General features: G+C 41.7%; 1 protein-coding gene across 1 annotated transcript in view; it reads right to left on the reverse strand.

Moving 5' to 3' along the window:
• Positions 1-13,228, reverse strand: part of LOC126471528 (dynein axonemal heavy chain 5) — a 1,073,018-nt gene that overhangs the window by 447,296 nt on the left and 612,494 nt on the right. The window contains exon 31 of the mRNA XM_050099754.1: positions 8,407-8,568. Within this exon, the coding sequence (XP_049955711.1) occupies positions 8,407-8,568 (162 nt within the window). The remainder of the gene's footprint in view (positions 1-8,406; positions 8,569-13,228) is intronic.

Consider the following 13,228-nt stretch of genomic DNA (forward strand, 5'->3'; position numbering starts at 1 on the left):
AGGCGGACCAATTCCATGGCCTCCACGCTTTCCTGACCTCAACCCTCTTGACTTTCATTTATGGGGGTATTTGAAAGCTCTCGTCTACGCAACCCCGGTACCAAATGAAGAGACTCTTCGTGCTCGTATTGTGGACGGCTGTGATACAATACGCCATTCTCCAGGGTTGCATCAGCGCATCAGGGATTCCATGCGACGGAGGGTGGATGCGTGTATCGTTGCTAACGGAGGATATTTTGAACATTTCCTGTAACAAAGTTTTTGAAGTCACGCTGGTACGTTCTGTTGCTGTGTGTTTCCATTCCATGATTAATGTGATCTGAAGAGAAGTAATAAAATGAGCTATAACATGGAAAGTAAGCGTTTCCGGACACATGTCCACATAACATATTTTCTTTCTTTGTGTGTGAGGAATGTTTCCTGAAAGTTTGGCCGTACCTTTTTGTAACACCCTGTATATACTTCTAGAAGAGAAGGATCGGATCTACAGTAATTCCTTTTCTCTCATATGAGAAATTGAGGACTCAGTTGCAACAGTTAACAGAAATAGTACCACAAACTCTAATACATAAGAAACAAGGTTCGTTAGATGCTGGAGGGAAACTGTTAAAAACTGTGTTTGGAATAGCGGATAATAAAGAAAATTGGGAAATGGATACCGATACAAACTCACAAAATATTATTAGTTTTTAGACGCAGAGATGCTCATGTCATTATGTTTGTAACAGGTTTAAAATACTGTATTAGAGAAGTTGTCATTGTTTGTCCAAAAAAGATGATACTAATGAACAACCAGTCATATGAAATTCAATTGTTCTTAGGAAAAATGGAAGGAATAGGATGCGAGAAAAAAATTTTAGTTCCTCAGCCAAAATTCAAGGAAATTGGAGATCACTGGATCTGCTTCATATTTACCACCGAAACAGTAATTATTACTTACTATAAAAACGGTAAACTAACTGGGATAACGAAAATAGAACTGCGGGACAGTGGAATGTTAATTAGTGGAACTAGATGTGAAATAGAAGAAAGACAATTTGGCTATCCACCTACCATCATGGGCACAACAATAATTCGTTTGAAGAGGGAACAGACTGGTATACAAAGTCTTAATTTACAATAAGTGACAGTTTCGTTAGTTTAGATTTAAAGTTAGTTCTCTGGCCCATAATAACGATTTATGGTACATTTCAATAACCAGTTGTTTACTATTACTTGTGCTGTCAACCTTGCCGTCTTATCTGGAATACCTACCATAATTAAGTATCGTAAAAAAATGTCTAACATCTTAAGAACATACTTAGAACCCACTTGTGTTTCATGAAAAGGTCCTAAAACATCCAGTCCTAGTAGAGAAAACAGTTTGTCTGCTTCTGGTAGTCTCTGAAATCGAATTTTCTGATGACTTCAATCCTCTCTTTGTGCACACGGGTTGCAGTTTCTTAAATATTGTTCTACATCACTGCGACGCGTTTTCCACCAAAGTCTTTCAGCTACACGTCTATTGGTTGTTCCTTTCCGTCCATGAGCTGATAAGACATGGTCGTGTGCTTGATGCAATACTTCCATTTTCAACATTGTAGGAACTACAACGTGAGATATGAACTTTGTAGATCTGCATAGCAAGTCTTCTTGCATTTAAAATTGAGGCTGTGTTCGAAATAGTTGACACTCACTATCAGCTGATTGTGCCTGGCCTCCACCTACTATCTGTAAAACTGCTATTTTCCTGCTTAGAGTATCTGCATTTACATGTTTGATTCCTAGCTTATAAATTACTTCAGTCGAACTCAATTTTAAAGTTTATCTCGTTAATCAACTTGATGGATCTTTCAACCCTAATAACTATTTTAAAGATGCATGGTCTGTAATAACTTGGAATTTCCGACCACACGAATAGCAAGTGAAATAGGAGATTCCATAAATAACTGCTAACATTTCTTTTTCAGTTGTCAAATAATTAGCATCAGTCTTATTCAATTGTTTCAAGGCATATGCCACCACCTGACATTCTTTTCCATCAACATTCTGACTTAAAATACAACCCAAACTATTGTTGGAAACATCACACAAAAGTATAAATTACTTTTCAAAGTCAAGGAATATTAATACCTTGAATGCTTCTTGACACTGTGTTATCCACTGAAGACTAACACATTTTAACGGCAACTTAGCTAACATCTGTGGAATTTCAGCGAATCCCTTCACAAACTTACGATAATAATTGCATAATTCAATAAACGACTGTAACTGTTTAGTAGTTTGTGGCGTCGTAAAATCACGTACGGTGGGAGTAAGTTGAGGATCCATCCTCAATCTGTCTTGAGTGATAATATGCCCAAGACATCTTACTTGTGTCTGAGAAAAATAGCATTTCTCCACACTAAGTGAAATGTGTGCTACTCTCATTCTACTAAATACTTCATCCAGAGGTTTAACACGATCTATAGTTCTCGAGTAGACGATTATATCATCAAGATATGTTATACAGAGTCTTGGTTTTAATCCAAGAAGTAACCCACCTAACAGGCGTTGGAATGTAGCCAGAGCATTTTTTAATCCAAACGGCGTTCTTCACTACAGGTAATGACCTGAAGATTTTGTGAAAGTTGTTTTGGGTCTGTCTTTGGGAGACACTACCAGTTGGTGATAACCACTTCTAAGATCAATCGTTGAAAAATATTTACATCATCCTTGGTTATCCAATGTATTTGTGATATTCGGGATCAGTTATTTGTGATATTCGGGCTCAGTTATGAATCTGTCGTGGTTCATGCATTCAAGTAACGGTAGACGCAAATAATTCGATATTTTCAAGTGTCATCAACTAACTATGCTTGATAATAACCACACGTAATTGTTGATCTATGAATTTTCCTACTAGTGCCCATAGGTGTTTCGCTATTCTGTATGGTTTCTTATAGACTGTTGGATTATCACCTGTTGGTATGCGGTGTTGTGTGATAGCAGTTGCTGGCATGGACCATTTGAGCTGAATATCCTAACAGCAAAGTTTCCATGGCTTCCTTTTTATTGACTTCCGAGTGAAGAACCTTGTAACGTAGTACAGACGCATTGACGCTCTTTTTGATGCTACTATCAGCTCATGATCCATCGATATCCTCTTCTTTGAGTATCTAGAATCTCGCTATAATTACTTCTTTCGGGAGGCTCACATCATCTGTCCCAAAGATATCAAAGATTACTGGAATCAGCAGCTTCCCATTAACGATGGTTCACGGGCAATATTTCTTCATATAAAATAATGCATTTCATGTAATGCTTCATTGTTTTCCATTGGCTCAACCACACATAGTTTCTGCTGTGGTACATCGGCATCTACAGATACCCAAACCAACTTCCCTGAACCAACATTTACTCTATCATGCATAGTTTTGTTTAATGTACGAGTAGACAGTTCACTTGGTGACACCGTAGCAATCGGTGTAGCATGAGACACTGAAACATTTACAGCTGCTGGACTCGTCGGAAACAAGGTCCCACCAAGTCCAACTGTACAGTGTGCAAGGTTAATTTTTGCATGATGCCTATGGAGTCTATCCAGGAAATCAAGTCCGAGAATTGCGGAGTACCCTTCTCCCACAGTTGGCAACACTTCCATCCTCACCAAATTCTGTAGTTCAAATCCTGTTGCCCCAGCGATACCAAATCACTGTTTCCGATTCCAAGGAATTTATACCTTGGAGTCCTTAGTCTTCCACTACCCACGAAGTCTAGACTAATCACAGATACATGTGCATCGGTATAGACTAAAAATTTACATTCTTTACCATTTACAAAGCCCATCAAACAACAATCCGTTTCTACAATAGTGTTCGCAGTGCTCTGACCCACTGGGAATTTTTTTCCGATGAACAGAACGATATAGTTTATTTTATAAAGTTTTCCGGTGCTTGTTTCCGTTACCCTGCTTTTTTTCCCCACATTCGTTCGCCTTATGAACGAAACGCCTACATCAGTAATCTTGCAGTTGTTTGCACTGTGCTTCCAAATGCTCATTCTTCCCACAACGATACCAATTCTTTTTAGAAGAAAAATTCGTTCATCACTGGGTACTCGTGCAGCCTGTGAAGGCATTGCTAATTACGCATATAAAAATTTTTTCGTGATTTTCTTTGGATTTCTATTCTTTTTCTTTTGTTCATATGGGCATTTCTAATTGTGATTATGTAACATTCTACTGTGGTTTTTAAATGTAAAGATTTAACTGTGATTATTTCGTTTGCCAATGGATAAATATGTTTCTTGCTTTGTACCTGTAGTAAAGTTTCTAAAGTTCTCTTTTGGAATATTATTAATTGTGAAAAATGCAGTCAATAACATTTATAAAGGTTTATGTAATTTACGATAACGATATAACACCTATAGACAGGGGACAGCGATAGTGATATCGAGAGTTGGAAGGTTGTTGCGTAGTAGAGGGGGATGGTGGATGGCGTGCCTGTGAAGCGTGCGCGGGAAAAATAGTACTGTGTTCCATGAAAAGCATACGTAATTGTATGGACAGTGATACCGAACTATCAGATTGTTAATTCTCTTTACCACTGCGGTATGTAATGCCATCGCCAGCGAACTTTAAGAGCAAATAAACCGGACTGTGAAAGTGCCGCTAACAGTACTTTGTTGTGGCCGACACGAACTGTGCCTTTATTCGAATGAACTTTGCTGGTATTGGTTTTGGGCGGTGGAACTGTTGTATATCACATTCTATCAAGCCATGAAAGTGAAGACTAATTAACTGTGCAATATAAATGGCTTTCAGTGACGTTGTCGAAGTTTGAAATGCGAGAACAGAGTGGACACTGTTTACGGTGTGCTTCACATACATGAACAATTCTATGAACTGTGTATTTGTGGCTAAGATATATGAATGTGACGAACGTGTAATTATGGACGATAGCGTCACGGACAGAGCATAAAGTGTAAAAACGAGCGATGTCTACGTCATGTACTTTGAAAGAGAGGACATGTCAACAACGTTCGTATACTGGCGTCTTGTGGTTTGTTAATCACCACGGGGTTAATGATACAGCTGTGCCGGAAGTTTATTTGCGTTTCGCCGGAGAAGATTAACCAGCGGAACTGTCTGTATCCTGCTCTCATCATCGTAACCCGCCGACATCGTGCTGCCTAACGCAACGCTTCGTATGCAACAAAAAGTTAAGGGATTTCGCTGAACGCTATCCCCTGACCTAGAAACTTACTTTCTCTATTAGAAGTATAAGAATTACAGACTCTGTTTAATTAAATTCTTTGTTCAGTTTGTTTGCTTTCTGCTAACGAAAATAAAATTACAATCAGTGAATTAAAAGTTGCCTGGTAGTCATTGTTGAAACATCAGTAAATATAAACTTCTTCCTCTCATTAGGACTAATTCTCCTTGCATGTCAAAATTATTGTAGTTATTTTATGTAGTTTTATGTATTGTTATGAGACTAGATATATGACAGTAACTAATAAGAGTATTTTGTCGCGAAATATGGCTTCGCGCGAAAATTACGGCGACTGCCATAATTGCTTGCGTTCTGACCAATAATGTAAAAGCTGCTATTCCCGTATTGGTGCTTTTGCCTGACGTGAGCGGGAATTATAAATGCCAGCTGTCAAATCACGTAGTGACTCTTTACCCAGTAATAAAAGTTTTTTGATATTGTATTGCTACGAGTCGTAGTATTTAGAGACACTGGTTATACTCAAAAGTGGGTAGATGTATGGTGAAACCCCCCCAGTGTCCATGCGATTGTTAACAGTATTGTGTGTGATTCAAGAAATTTTGTCACTTTTTCTAATTCCTTTGAAGTTTCAGAGAATATATACACAATTTTGTCGGTTCAGGTTAATTTCAGAGCAGTTTCTCGTGAATATTAGAGTTTTCAGTTCATAAACAAAGTGGGATCGTGACCAATTGAGAAGTATAACAAAGAGTGTGGTTTTCAAACTAGAATTTTGGATGACTTCACAGTTCAGATTTTGATAATTATTTTTCCTGTAGGTTGAGGTCATCACAAGCCATATCTGTTTCCTGCAAATGTGTGGCAACACGTAGTGCTGTAGCCAAATACTCTGGATTTTCCATTCGTGCTCTTCGCGAAAACTCCGCAGGAGTTGTTTTATGACAGAGTGCAGTGTCATGCTAAAACAAACAAGCATCGTCCCCGAACTGTTCCTCTACTGTAAGCAGTACACTATGCTGTAAGATGTGGTCATATCCTTCAGCATTTAATGTTTCCTTAAACCCAATAATGGAACCAGACCCTAATCAAGAAAACCACACCATATCGTAACACAACCTCCTCTGTACTTCCTGTTGGCAGTGCACATGATTGTAACATTCCCCAGGCATCCGCCATACCCATACCCTTCCACTGGATTGCCACAGGGTATAGCGTGATTCATCGCTCCAAATTAGTCGATTTCATTCATCTACCGTCCAGCGGCGTCGTTCTTTGCTCTATCTAGCATTGACTACAAAAATATGTTGCTTACAAGGAGCTGCTCGACCAGTGTACACCATCCCTTTTAACTCCATACATGCAGTCACTGTACTAGCTGGGCTGGTGGTAGCACTTTGGAAACCACGAGTGATTTCTTCCGTTGATTCCATTACATTTTTTACAATAACTCTCCGCACTGATCGATGGTCCCTGTCCTTCAGTAAATGAGGTGCGTCTTGACTTGGTCTAGCTGTGGTTGTTCCTTCGCGTTTCTACTTCAGAGTCGCATCACTAACAGTCAATTTGGGCAGCTTCACAAGGACTGAAATGTCCCTGGTGATTTTTTACTCAGTTGACATACAATGACTAGTCTATGTACAGTCACTGAACGCTCCTGACCGACCCATTCTGCTGTTACCGCTACGCTAGATTTTTTGTTTTGTTTTGGTTTTAGGGCGTATAACTGCTATGGTCATTAGCGCCCAGCTACGCTAGAAACAACACAATACTCACCGTCTCGTACTATACTGGTGGGTCCATCTGTCGTGACATTTAGCGGTCAATTCCGCGTTTAGTAGGAGTTTCGGATACCTTTCATGAGACATGGTCCGAGTTCTCCATGATTTGACAGTGCATACATTAGGAAATAAAGTTCAAGAGATTGAATTCATCTTGGACAAAAAAGTAAAGAAAACCTAATTTTTTGACCGAAAATAAGCTACACGAGTTAGGAGCGGTGTTGGAAAGAAGTCGGAGAAAATTATCGCGCCATTTAGCGCTTCAGGCCGGCGTGCCATTTTCATACACTCACAGAGGTGTGCACCAACTTAAACAAACCTTACAACGTAAAAGTAGTGCATCGAAGTTCAGATGTTGTTGCTCGATATCAGTGCAGTAATTGAAAGTTGCAGTCTGGTGTGTTTGGGAAGTTGAGCCTGAATTTTTTTTTCTGATGAATCATGGCTGTATTTGTCGAGGTATATGGACTCCCAGACAGTTACATCAAGTAATTTTTTTTTCACAATGTGGGGCCACAGTCATAATATATGTCTTAAAAGTCAGTACCGCCATTAGACTGTTGTTTATATGCAGTGTTACATTTGCACTTACACGATCATGATTTCGGCTTCAAAGCGCCATTACCAAGTGTTTTAAGTGCTAGACAGTGACTAAGATGGCATACTGTCATATTTAAAATAAACTATTAGACACATTGTCTAAGGATCGACACTTAGACAATGTGTCTAATAGTGTATTTTAAATACGACAGTATGCCACCTTAGGCGCTGTATAACACTTAAAACACTTGATAATGGCACTTTGAAGCCGAAACCATATCGTATAAGTGTAAATGTAACACTGAAAATAAACAACAGTCTAACGGCGGTACTGACTTTAAAGAAAGTTACATCAAGAGCGTGATATAAAAACAGGGGTGTGGAGCGCAGTTAGCGCAACACTACCGACTGCTACTGAATGCAAGACAAAGCAAGAGAACACACAGCCAGTGTATCTATATCGGTATTAAGAGATGGTGGTGATGATTGGATAGTTGACTAGCTTCCTCGTTGCTCAGATTTAAATCCATGCACTTTTTACTCGAAGCGCCAGAATCCAGTATTCCATTTGTGATTTCAAGAATTTCGGCAGCTGAAATTCGACAAATTCTGGACTGTGTGTTCGGAAAGTGTCAGGTTGCTGTTGCCACAGAGGGACAAAATTTTTAGCACGTGGTAAAAATAGAACCAACCATAATTTAGTTGCATTTCGTCTTAGTCTATACTCAGGAAAGACGCGCCAAACTGTCATACGGCAACTCCCAATGTTAATACCCGGTTCTCATATCGTGCAACATGCATGCATGCAGCTCGGTCGTACGTGAAGCACCTATATATATGGAATGGGTGTGTCGCTAAACTTAAGAATATACATAAAAAACACAGCGACGAACCTGAGCCGGCATTTTATCGAGGAAGGTGAGCACGTTGAAGTTGGGGTCGTTGATACTGGTGTAGGACTGGCGGATGATGGAGTGCAGCGACGCCTGTGCCGTCTGCAGAAGCGATGTCAGCCACGTCTCGACGCTGCCCTCGGCGCGCACAGCCCTCTCCAGCTGCAACGTGCACATTGTGAACAGCTTCTGACACGTCTCCAAAAACTGCTTCAGGAGATAAATACTGAGGTTAACGGACCAGTTGGACCATTTTTTTCATTTTGCAAGAAACATACACTACTGCTCATTAAAATTGCTACACCACGAAGATGACGTGCTACAGACGCGAAATTTCACCGACAGGAAGAAGATGCTGTGATATGCAAATGATTAGCTTTTCAGAGCATTCACACAAGGTTGGCGCCGGTGGCGACAGTTACAACGTGCTGACACGAGGAAAGTTTCCAACCGATTTCCCATACACAAACAGCAGCTGACCGGCGTTGCCTGGTTAAACGTTGTTGTGATGCCACGTGTAAGGATGAGAAATGCGTACCATCACGTTTCCAACTTTGATAAAGGTCGGATTGTAGCCTATCGCAATTGCGGTTTATCGTATCGCGACATTGCTGCTCGCGTTGGTCGAGATCCAATGACTGTTAGCAGAATATGGAATCAGTGGGTTCAGGAGGGTAATCTACATCTACATTTATACTCCGCAAGCCACCCAACGGTGTGTGGCGGAGGGCACTTTACGTGCCACTGTCATTACCTCCCTTTCCTGTTCCAGTCGCGTATGGTTCGCGGGAAGAACGACTGTCTGAAAGCCACCGTGCGCGCTCCAATCTCTCTAATTTTACATTCGTGATCTCCTCGGGAGGTATAAGTAGGGGGAAGCAATATATTCGATACCTCATCCAGAAACGCACCCTCTCGAAACCTGGCGAGCAAGCTACACCGCGATGTAGAGCGCCTCTCTTGCAGAGTCTGCCACCTGAGTTCGTTAAACATCTCCGTAACGCTATCACGGTTACCAAATAACCCTGTGACGAAACGCGCCGCTCTTCTTTGGATCTTCTCTATCTCCTCCGTCAACCCGATCTGGTACGGATCCCACACTGATGAGCAATACTCAAGTATAGGTCGAACGAATGTTTTGTAAGCCACCTCCTTTGTTGATGGACTACATTTTCTAAGCACTCTCCCAATGAATCTCAACCTGGTACCCGCCTTACCAACAATTAATTTTATATGATCATTCCACTTCAAATCGTTCCGCACGCATACTCCCAGATATTTCACAGAAGTAACTGCTACCAGTATTTGTTCCGCTATCATATAATCATACAATAAAGGACCCTTCTTTCTATGTATTCGCAATACATTACATTTGTCTATGTTAAAGATAAGTTGCCACTCCCTACACCAAGTGCCTATCCGCTGCAGATCTTCCTGCATTTCGCTACAATTTTCTAATGCTGCAACTTCTCTGTATGCTACAGCATCATCCGCGAAAAGCCGCATGGAACTTCCGACACTATCTACTAGGTCATTTATATATATTGTGAAAAGCAATGGTCCCATAACACTCCCCTGTGGCACGCCAGAAGTTACTTTAACGTCTGTAGACGTCTCTCCATTGATAACAACATGCTGTGTTCTGTTTGCTAAAAACTCTTCAATCCAGTCACACAGCTGGTCTGATGTTCCGTAGGCTCTTACTTTGTTTATCAGGCGACAGTGCGGAACAGTATCGAATGCCTTCCAGAAGTCAAGAATAATAGCATCTACCTGGGAGCCTGTATCTAATATTTTCTGGGTCTCATGAACAAATAAAGCGAGTTGGGTCTCACACGATCGTTGTTTCCGGAATACATGTTGATTCCTACATAGTAGATTCTGGGTTTCCAAAAACGACATCATACTCGAGCAAAAAACATGTTCTAAAATTCTACAACAGATCGACGTCAGAGATATAGGTCTATAGTTTTGCGCATCTGCTCGACGACCCTTCTTGAAGACTGGGACTACCTGTGCTCTTTTCCAATCATTTGGAACCTTCCGTTCCTCTAGAGACTTGCGGTACACGGCTGGTAGAAGGGGGGCAAGTTCTTTCGCGTACTCTGTGTAGAAATGGTTCAAATGGCTCTGAGCACTATGGGACTCAACTGCTGTGGTCATAAGTCCCCTAGAACTTAGAACTACTTAAACCTAACTAACCTGACAGCACACAACACCCAGCCATCACGAGGCAGAGAAAATCCCTGACCCCGCCGGGAATCGAACCCGGGAACCCGGGCGTGTACTCTCTGTGTAGAATCGAATTGGTATCCCGAATTCACTGAACGCTTCACGCACAGCCCTCCTTACGCTAACTTTGACATCGTTTAGCTTCTGTTTGTCTGAGAGGTTTCGGCTGCGTTTAAACTTGGAGTGAAGCTCTCTTTGCATTCGCAGTAGTTTCCTAACTTTGTTGTTGTACCACGGTGGGTTTTTCCCGTCCCTCACAGTTTTACTCGGCACATACCTATCTAAAACGCATTTTACGATTGCCTTGAACTTTTTCCATAAACACTCAACATTGTCAGTGTCGGAACAGAAATTTTCGTTTTGATCTGTTAGGTAGTCTGAAATCTGCCTTCTATTACTCTTGCTAAACAGATAAATCTTCCTCCCTTTTTTTATTTTCCTATTAACTTCCATATTCAGGGACTCTGCAACGCCGTGCTGGATCCCAACGGCCTCGTATCACTAGCAGTCGAGATGACAGGCATGTTATCCGCCTGGCTGTAACGGATCGTGCAGCCACGTCTCGATCCCTGAGTCAACAGATGGGGACGTTTGCAAGACAACAACCATCTGCGCGAACAGTTCGACGCAGCAGCGTGGGCTATCAGCTCGGAGACCATGGCTGCGGTTACCCTTGACGTTTCATCACAGACAGGAGCGCCTGCGATAGTGTACTCAACGACGAACCTGGGTGCACGAATGGCAAAACTTCATTTCTTTTCGGATGAATCCGGGTTCTGTTTATAGCATCTTGATGGTCGCATCCGTGTTTGGCGACATCGCGGTGAACGCACATTGGAAGCGTATATTCGTCATCGCCATACTGGCGTATCACCCGCTGTGATGGTATGAGGTGCCATTGGGTACACGTCTCGGTCACCTCTTGTTCTCATTGATGGCACTTTGAACAGTGGACATTACATATCAGACGTGTTACGACCCGTGGCTCTACCCTTAATTCGATCCCTGCGAAACCCTACATTTCAGCAGGATAATGCACGACTGCATGTTGCAGGTGCTGTACGGGTCTTTCTGGATACAGAAAATGTTCGACTGCTGCCCTGGCCAGCACATTCTCCAGATCTCTCACCAATTGGAAACGTTTGTTCGAGCAACTGGTTCGTTGCAATACGCCAGTCACTACTCTTGATGAACTGTGGTGTCGTGTTGAAGCTGCATGGGCAGCTGTACGTGTACACGTCATCCAAGCTCTGTTTGACTCAATGCCCAGGCGATTCATGGCCGTTATTACGGCCAGAGGTGGTTGTTCTGGGTACTGATTTCTCAGGATCTATGCACCCAAACTGCGTGAAAATGTAATCACATGTCAGTTCTAGTATAATATATTTGTCCAATGAATACCCGTTAATCATCTGCATTTCTTCTTGGTGTAGCAATTTTAATGGCCAGTAGTGTAAAATCTTAAACACTCAGACCACCAATATACGGAGGGATGTTCAATAAAGAATGATCATAATTTTTTTTTGACAACATGTCTTTACTCATCCTCATAATTTTGATGGTCGTTCTCAAAGTAGTCTCCCATGAATGTGATGCACTTGTCCCAGAGGCGGCTGAAGTGGCCGAGAGGTTCTAGGCGCTACAGTCTGGAACCGCGCGACCGCTACGGTCGCAGGTTCGAATCCTGCCTCGGGCATGGATGTGTGTGATGTCCTTAGGTTAGTTAGGTTTAAGTAGTTCTAAGTTCTATGGGACTGATGAGATCAGCAGTTAAGTCCCATAGTTCTCAGAGCCATTTGAATTTGTCCCAGCGTTTCTGTCAGTCTTCAAATACATACTGGAAACCAATTTTTGAGAGGTCCTTCAAAATCGCCTCTGCAGTTTTCACCACTGCTTCTGATGATTGAGAATGCCTCCCACCACGATGGCGTTTCTTCATGACAGTGAATAAAAAAAGTCACATGGGGCTAAATACGGACTATAGGGAGGGTGAGGGATGCACTTCACGTTGATTTTTGCAAGATATTCAGCAACAACATTGGCAATATGCTGCGGCGCATTATCGTGGTGCAGCATCCAGCCTGGTCTTTTGGGCCTGATATGGACTTGCAATGTTTTCAGGACATTCCTATAGTATTTTCCAGTTACTGATGTGTGTGCAAGTACAACATACTGATAAACACCTCATGAATATCAAAGAATAAGATGACCATAACTTTCCCAATAGAAGCCACAGCTTTTGCTTTTTTGGGGGTTGGTGATGAAGCGGGTTTTCACACTGAGCTTTGCTGTTTGGTCTCAGGATCAAAATGATGTAGCTAAATTTCATCAGCAGTGATTACTTTTGAAAGAAGCTCCGGATCTTCCTCTAACGTCAACTTTAACTGCATGCAGACCTGCACGCCAATGTCCCTTTATTTTGGGAATCAACAGTCTTGGAACCTATCGCGCACAAACACGTGTCATGTGTAATTTTTCTGTCACCAACGTGTGGGTAGCACCCAGTGAAATGTTCAGAATTTCAGGAAGTGATCTTAAGGTAATTCGTCGATCCTCTCTCACAATGACAGCAGCAGTGTCGATGTTTTCT

This window comes from Schistocerca serialis, chromosome 3, assembly GCF_023864345.2.
Source record: "Schistocerca serialis cubense isolate TAMUIC-IGC-003099 chromosome 3, iqSchSeri2.2, whole genome shotgun sequence".
Classification (NCBI taxonomy): Eukaryota; Metazoa; Arthropoda; class Insecta; order Orthoptera; family Acrididae; genus Schistocerca; species Schistocerca serialis.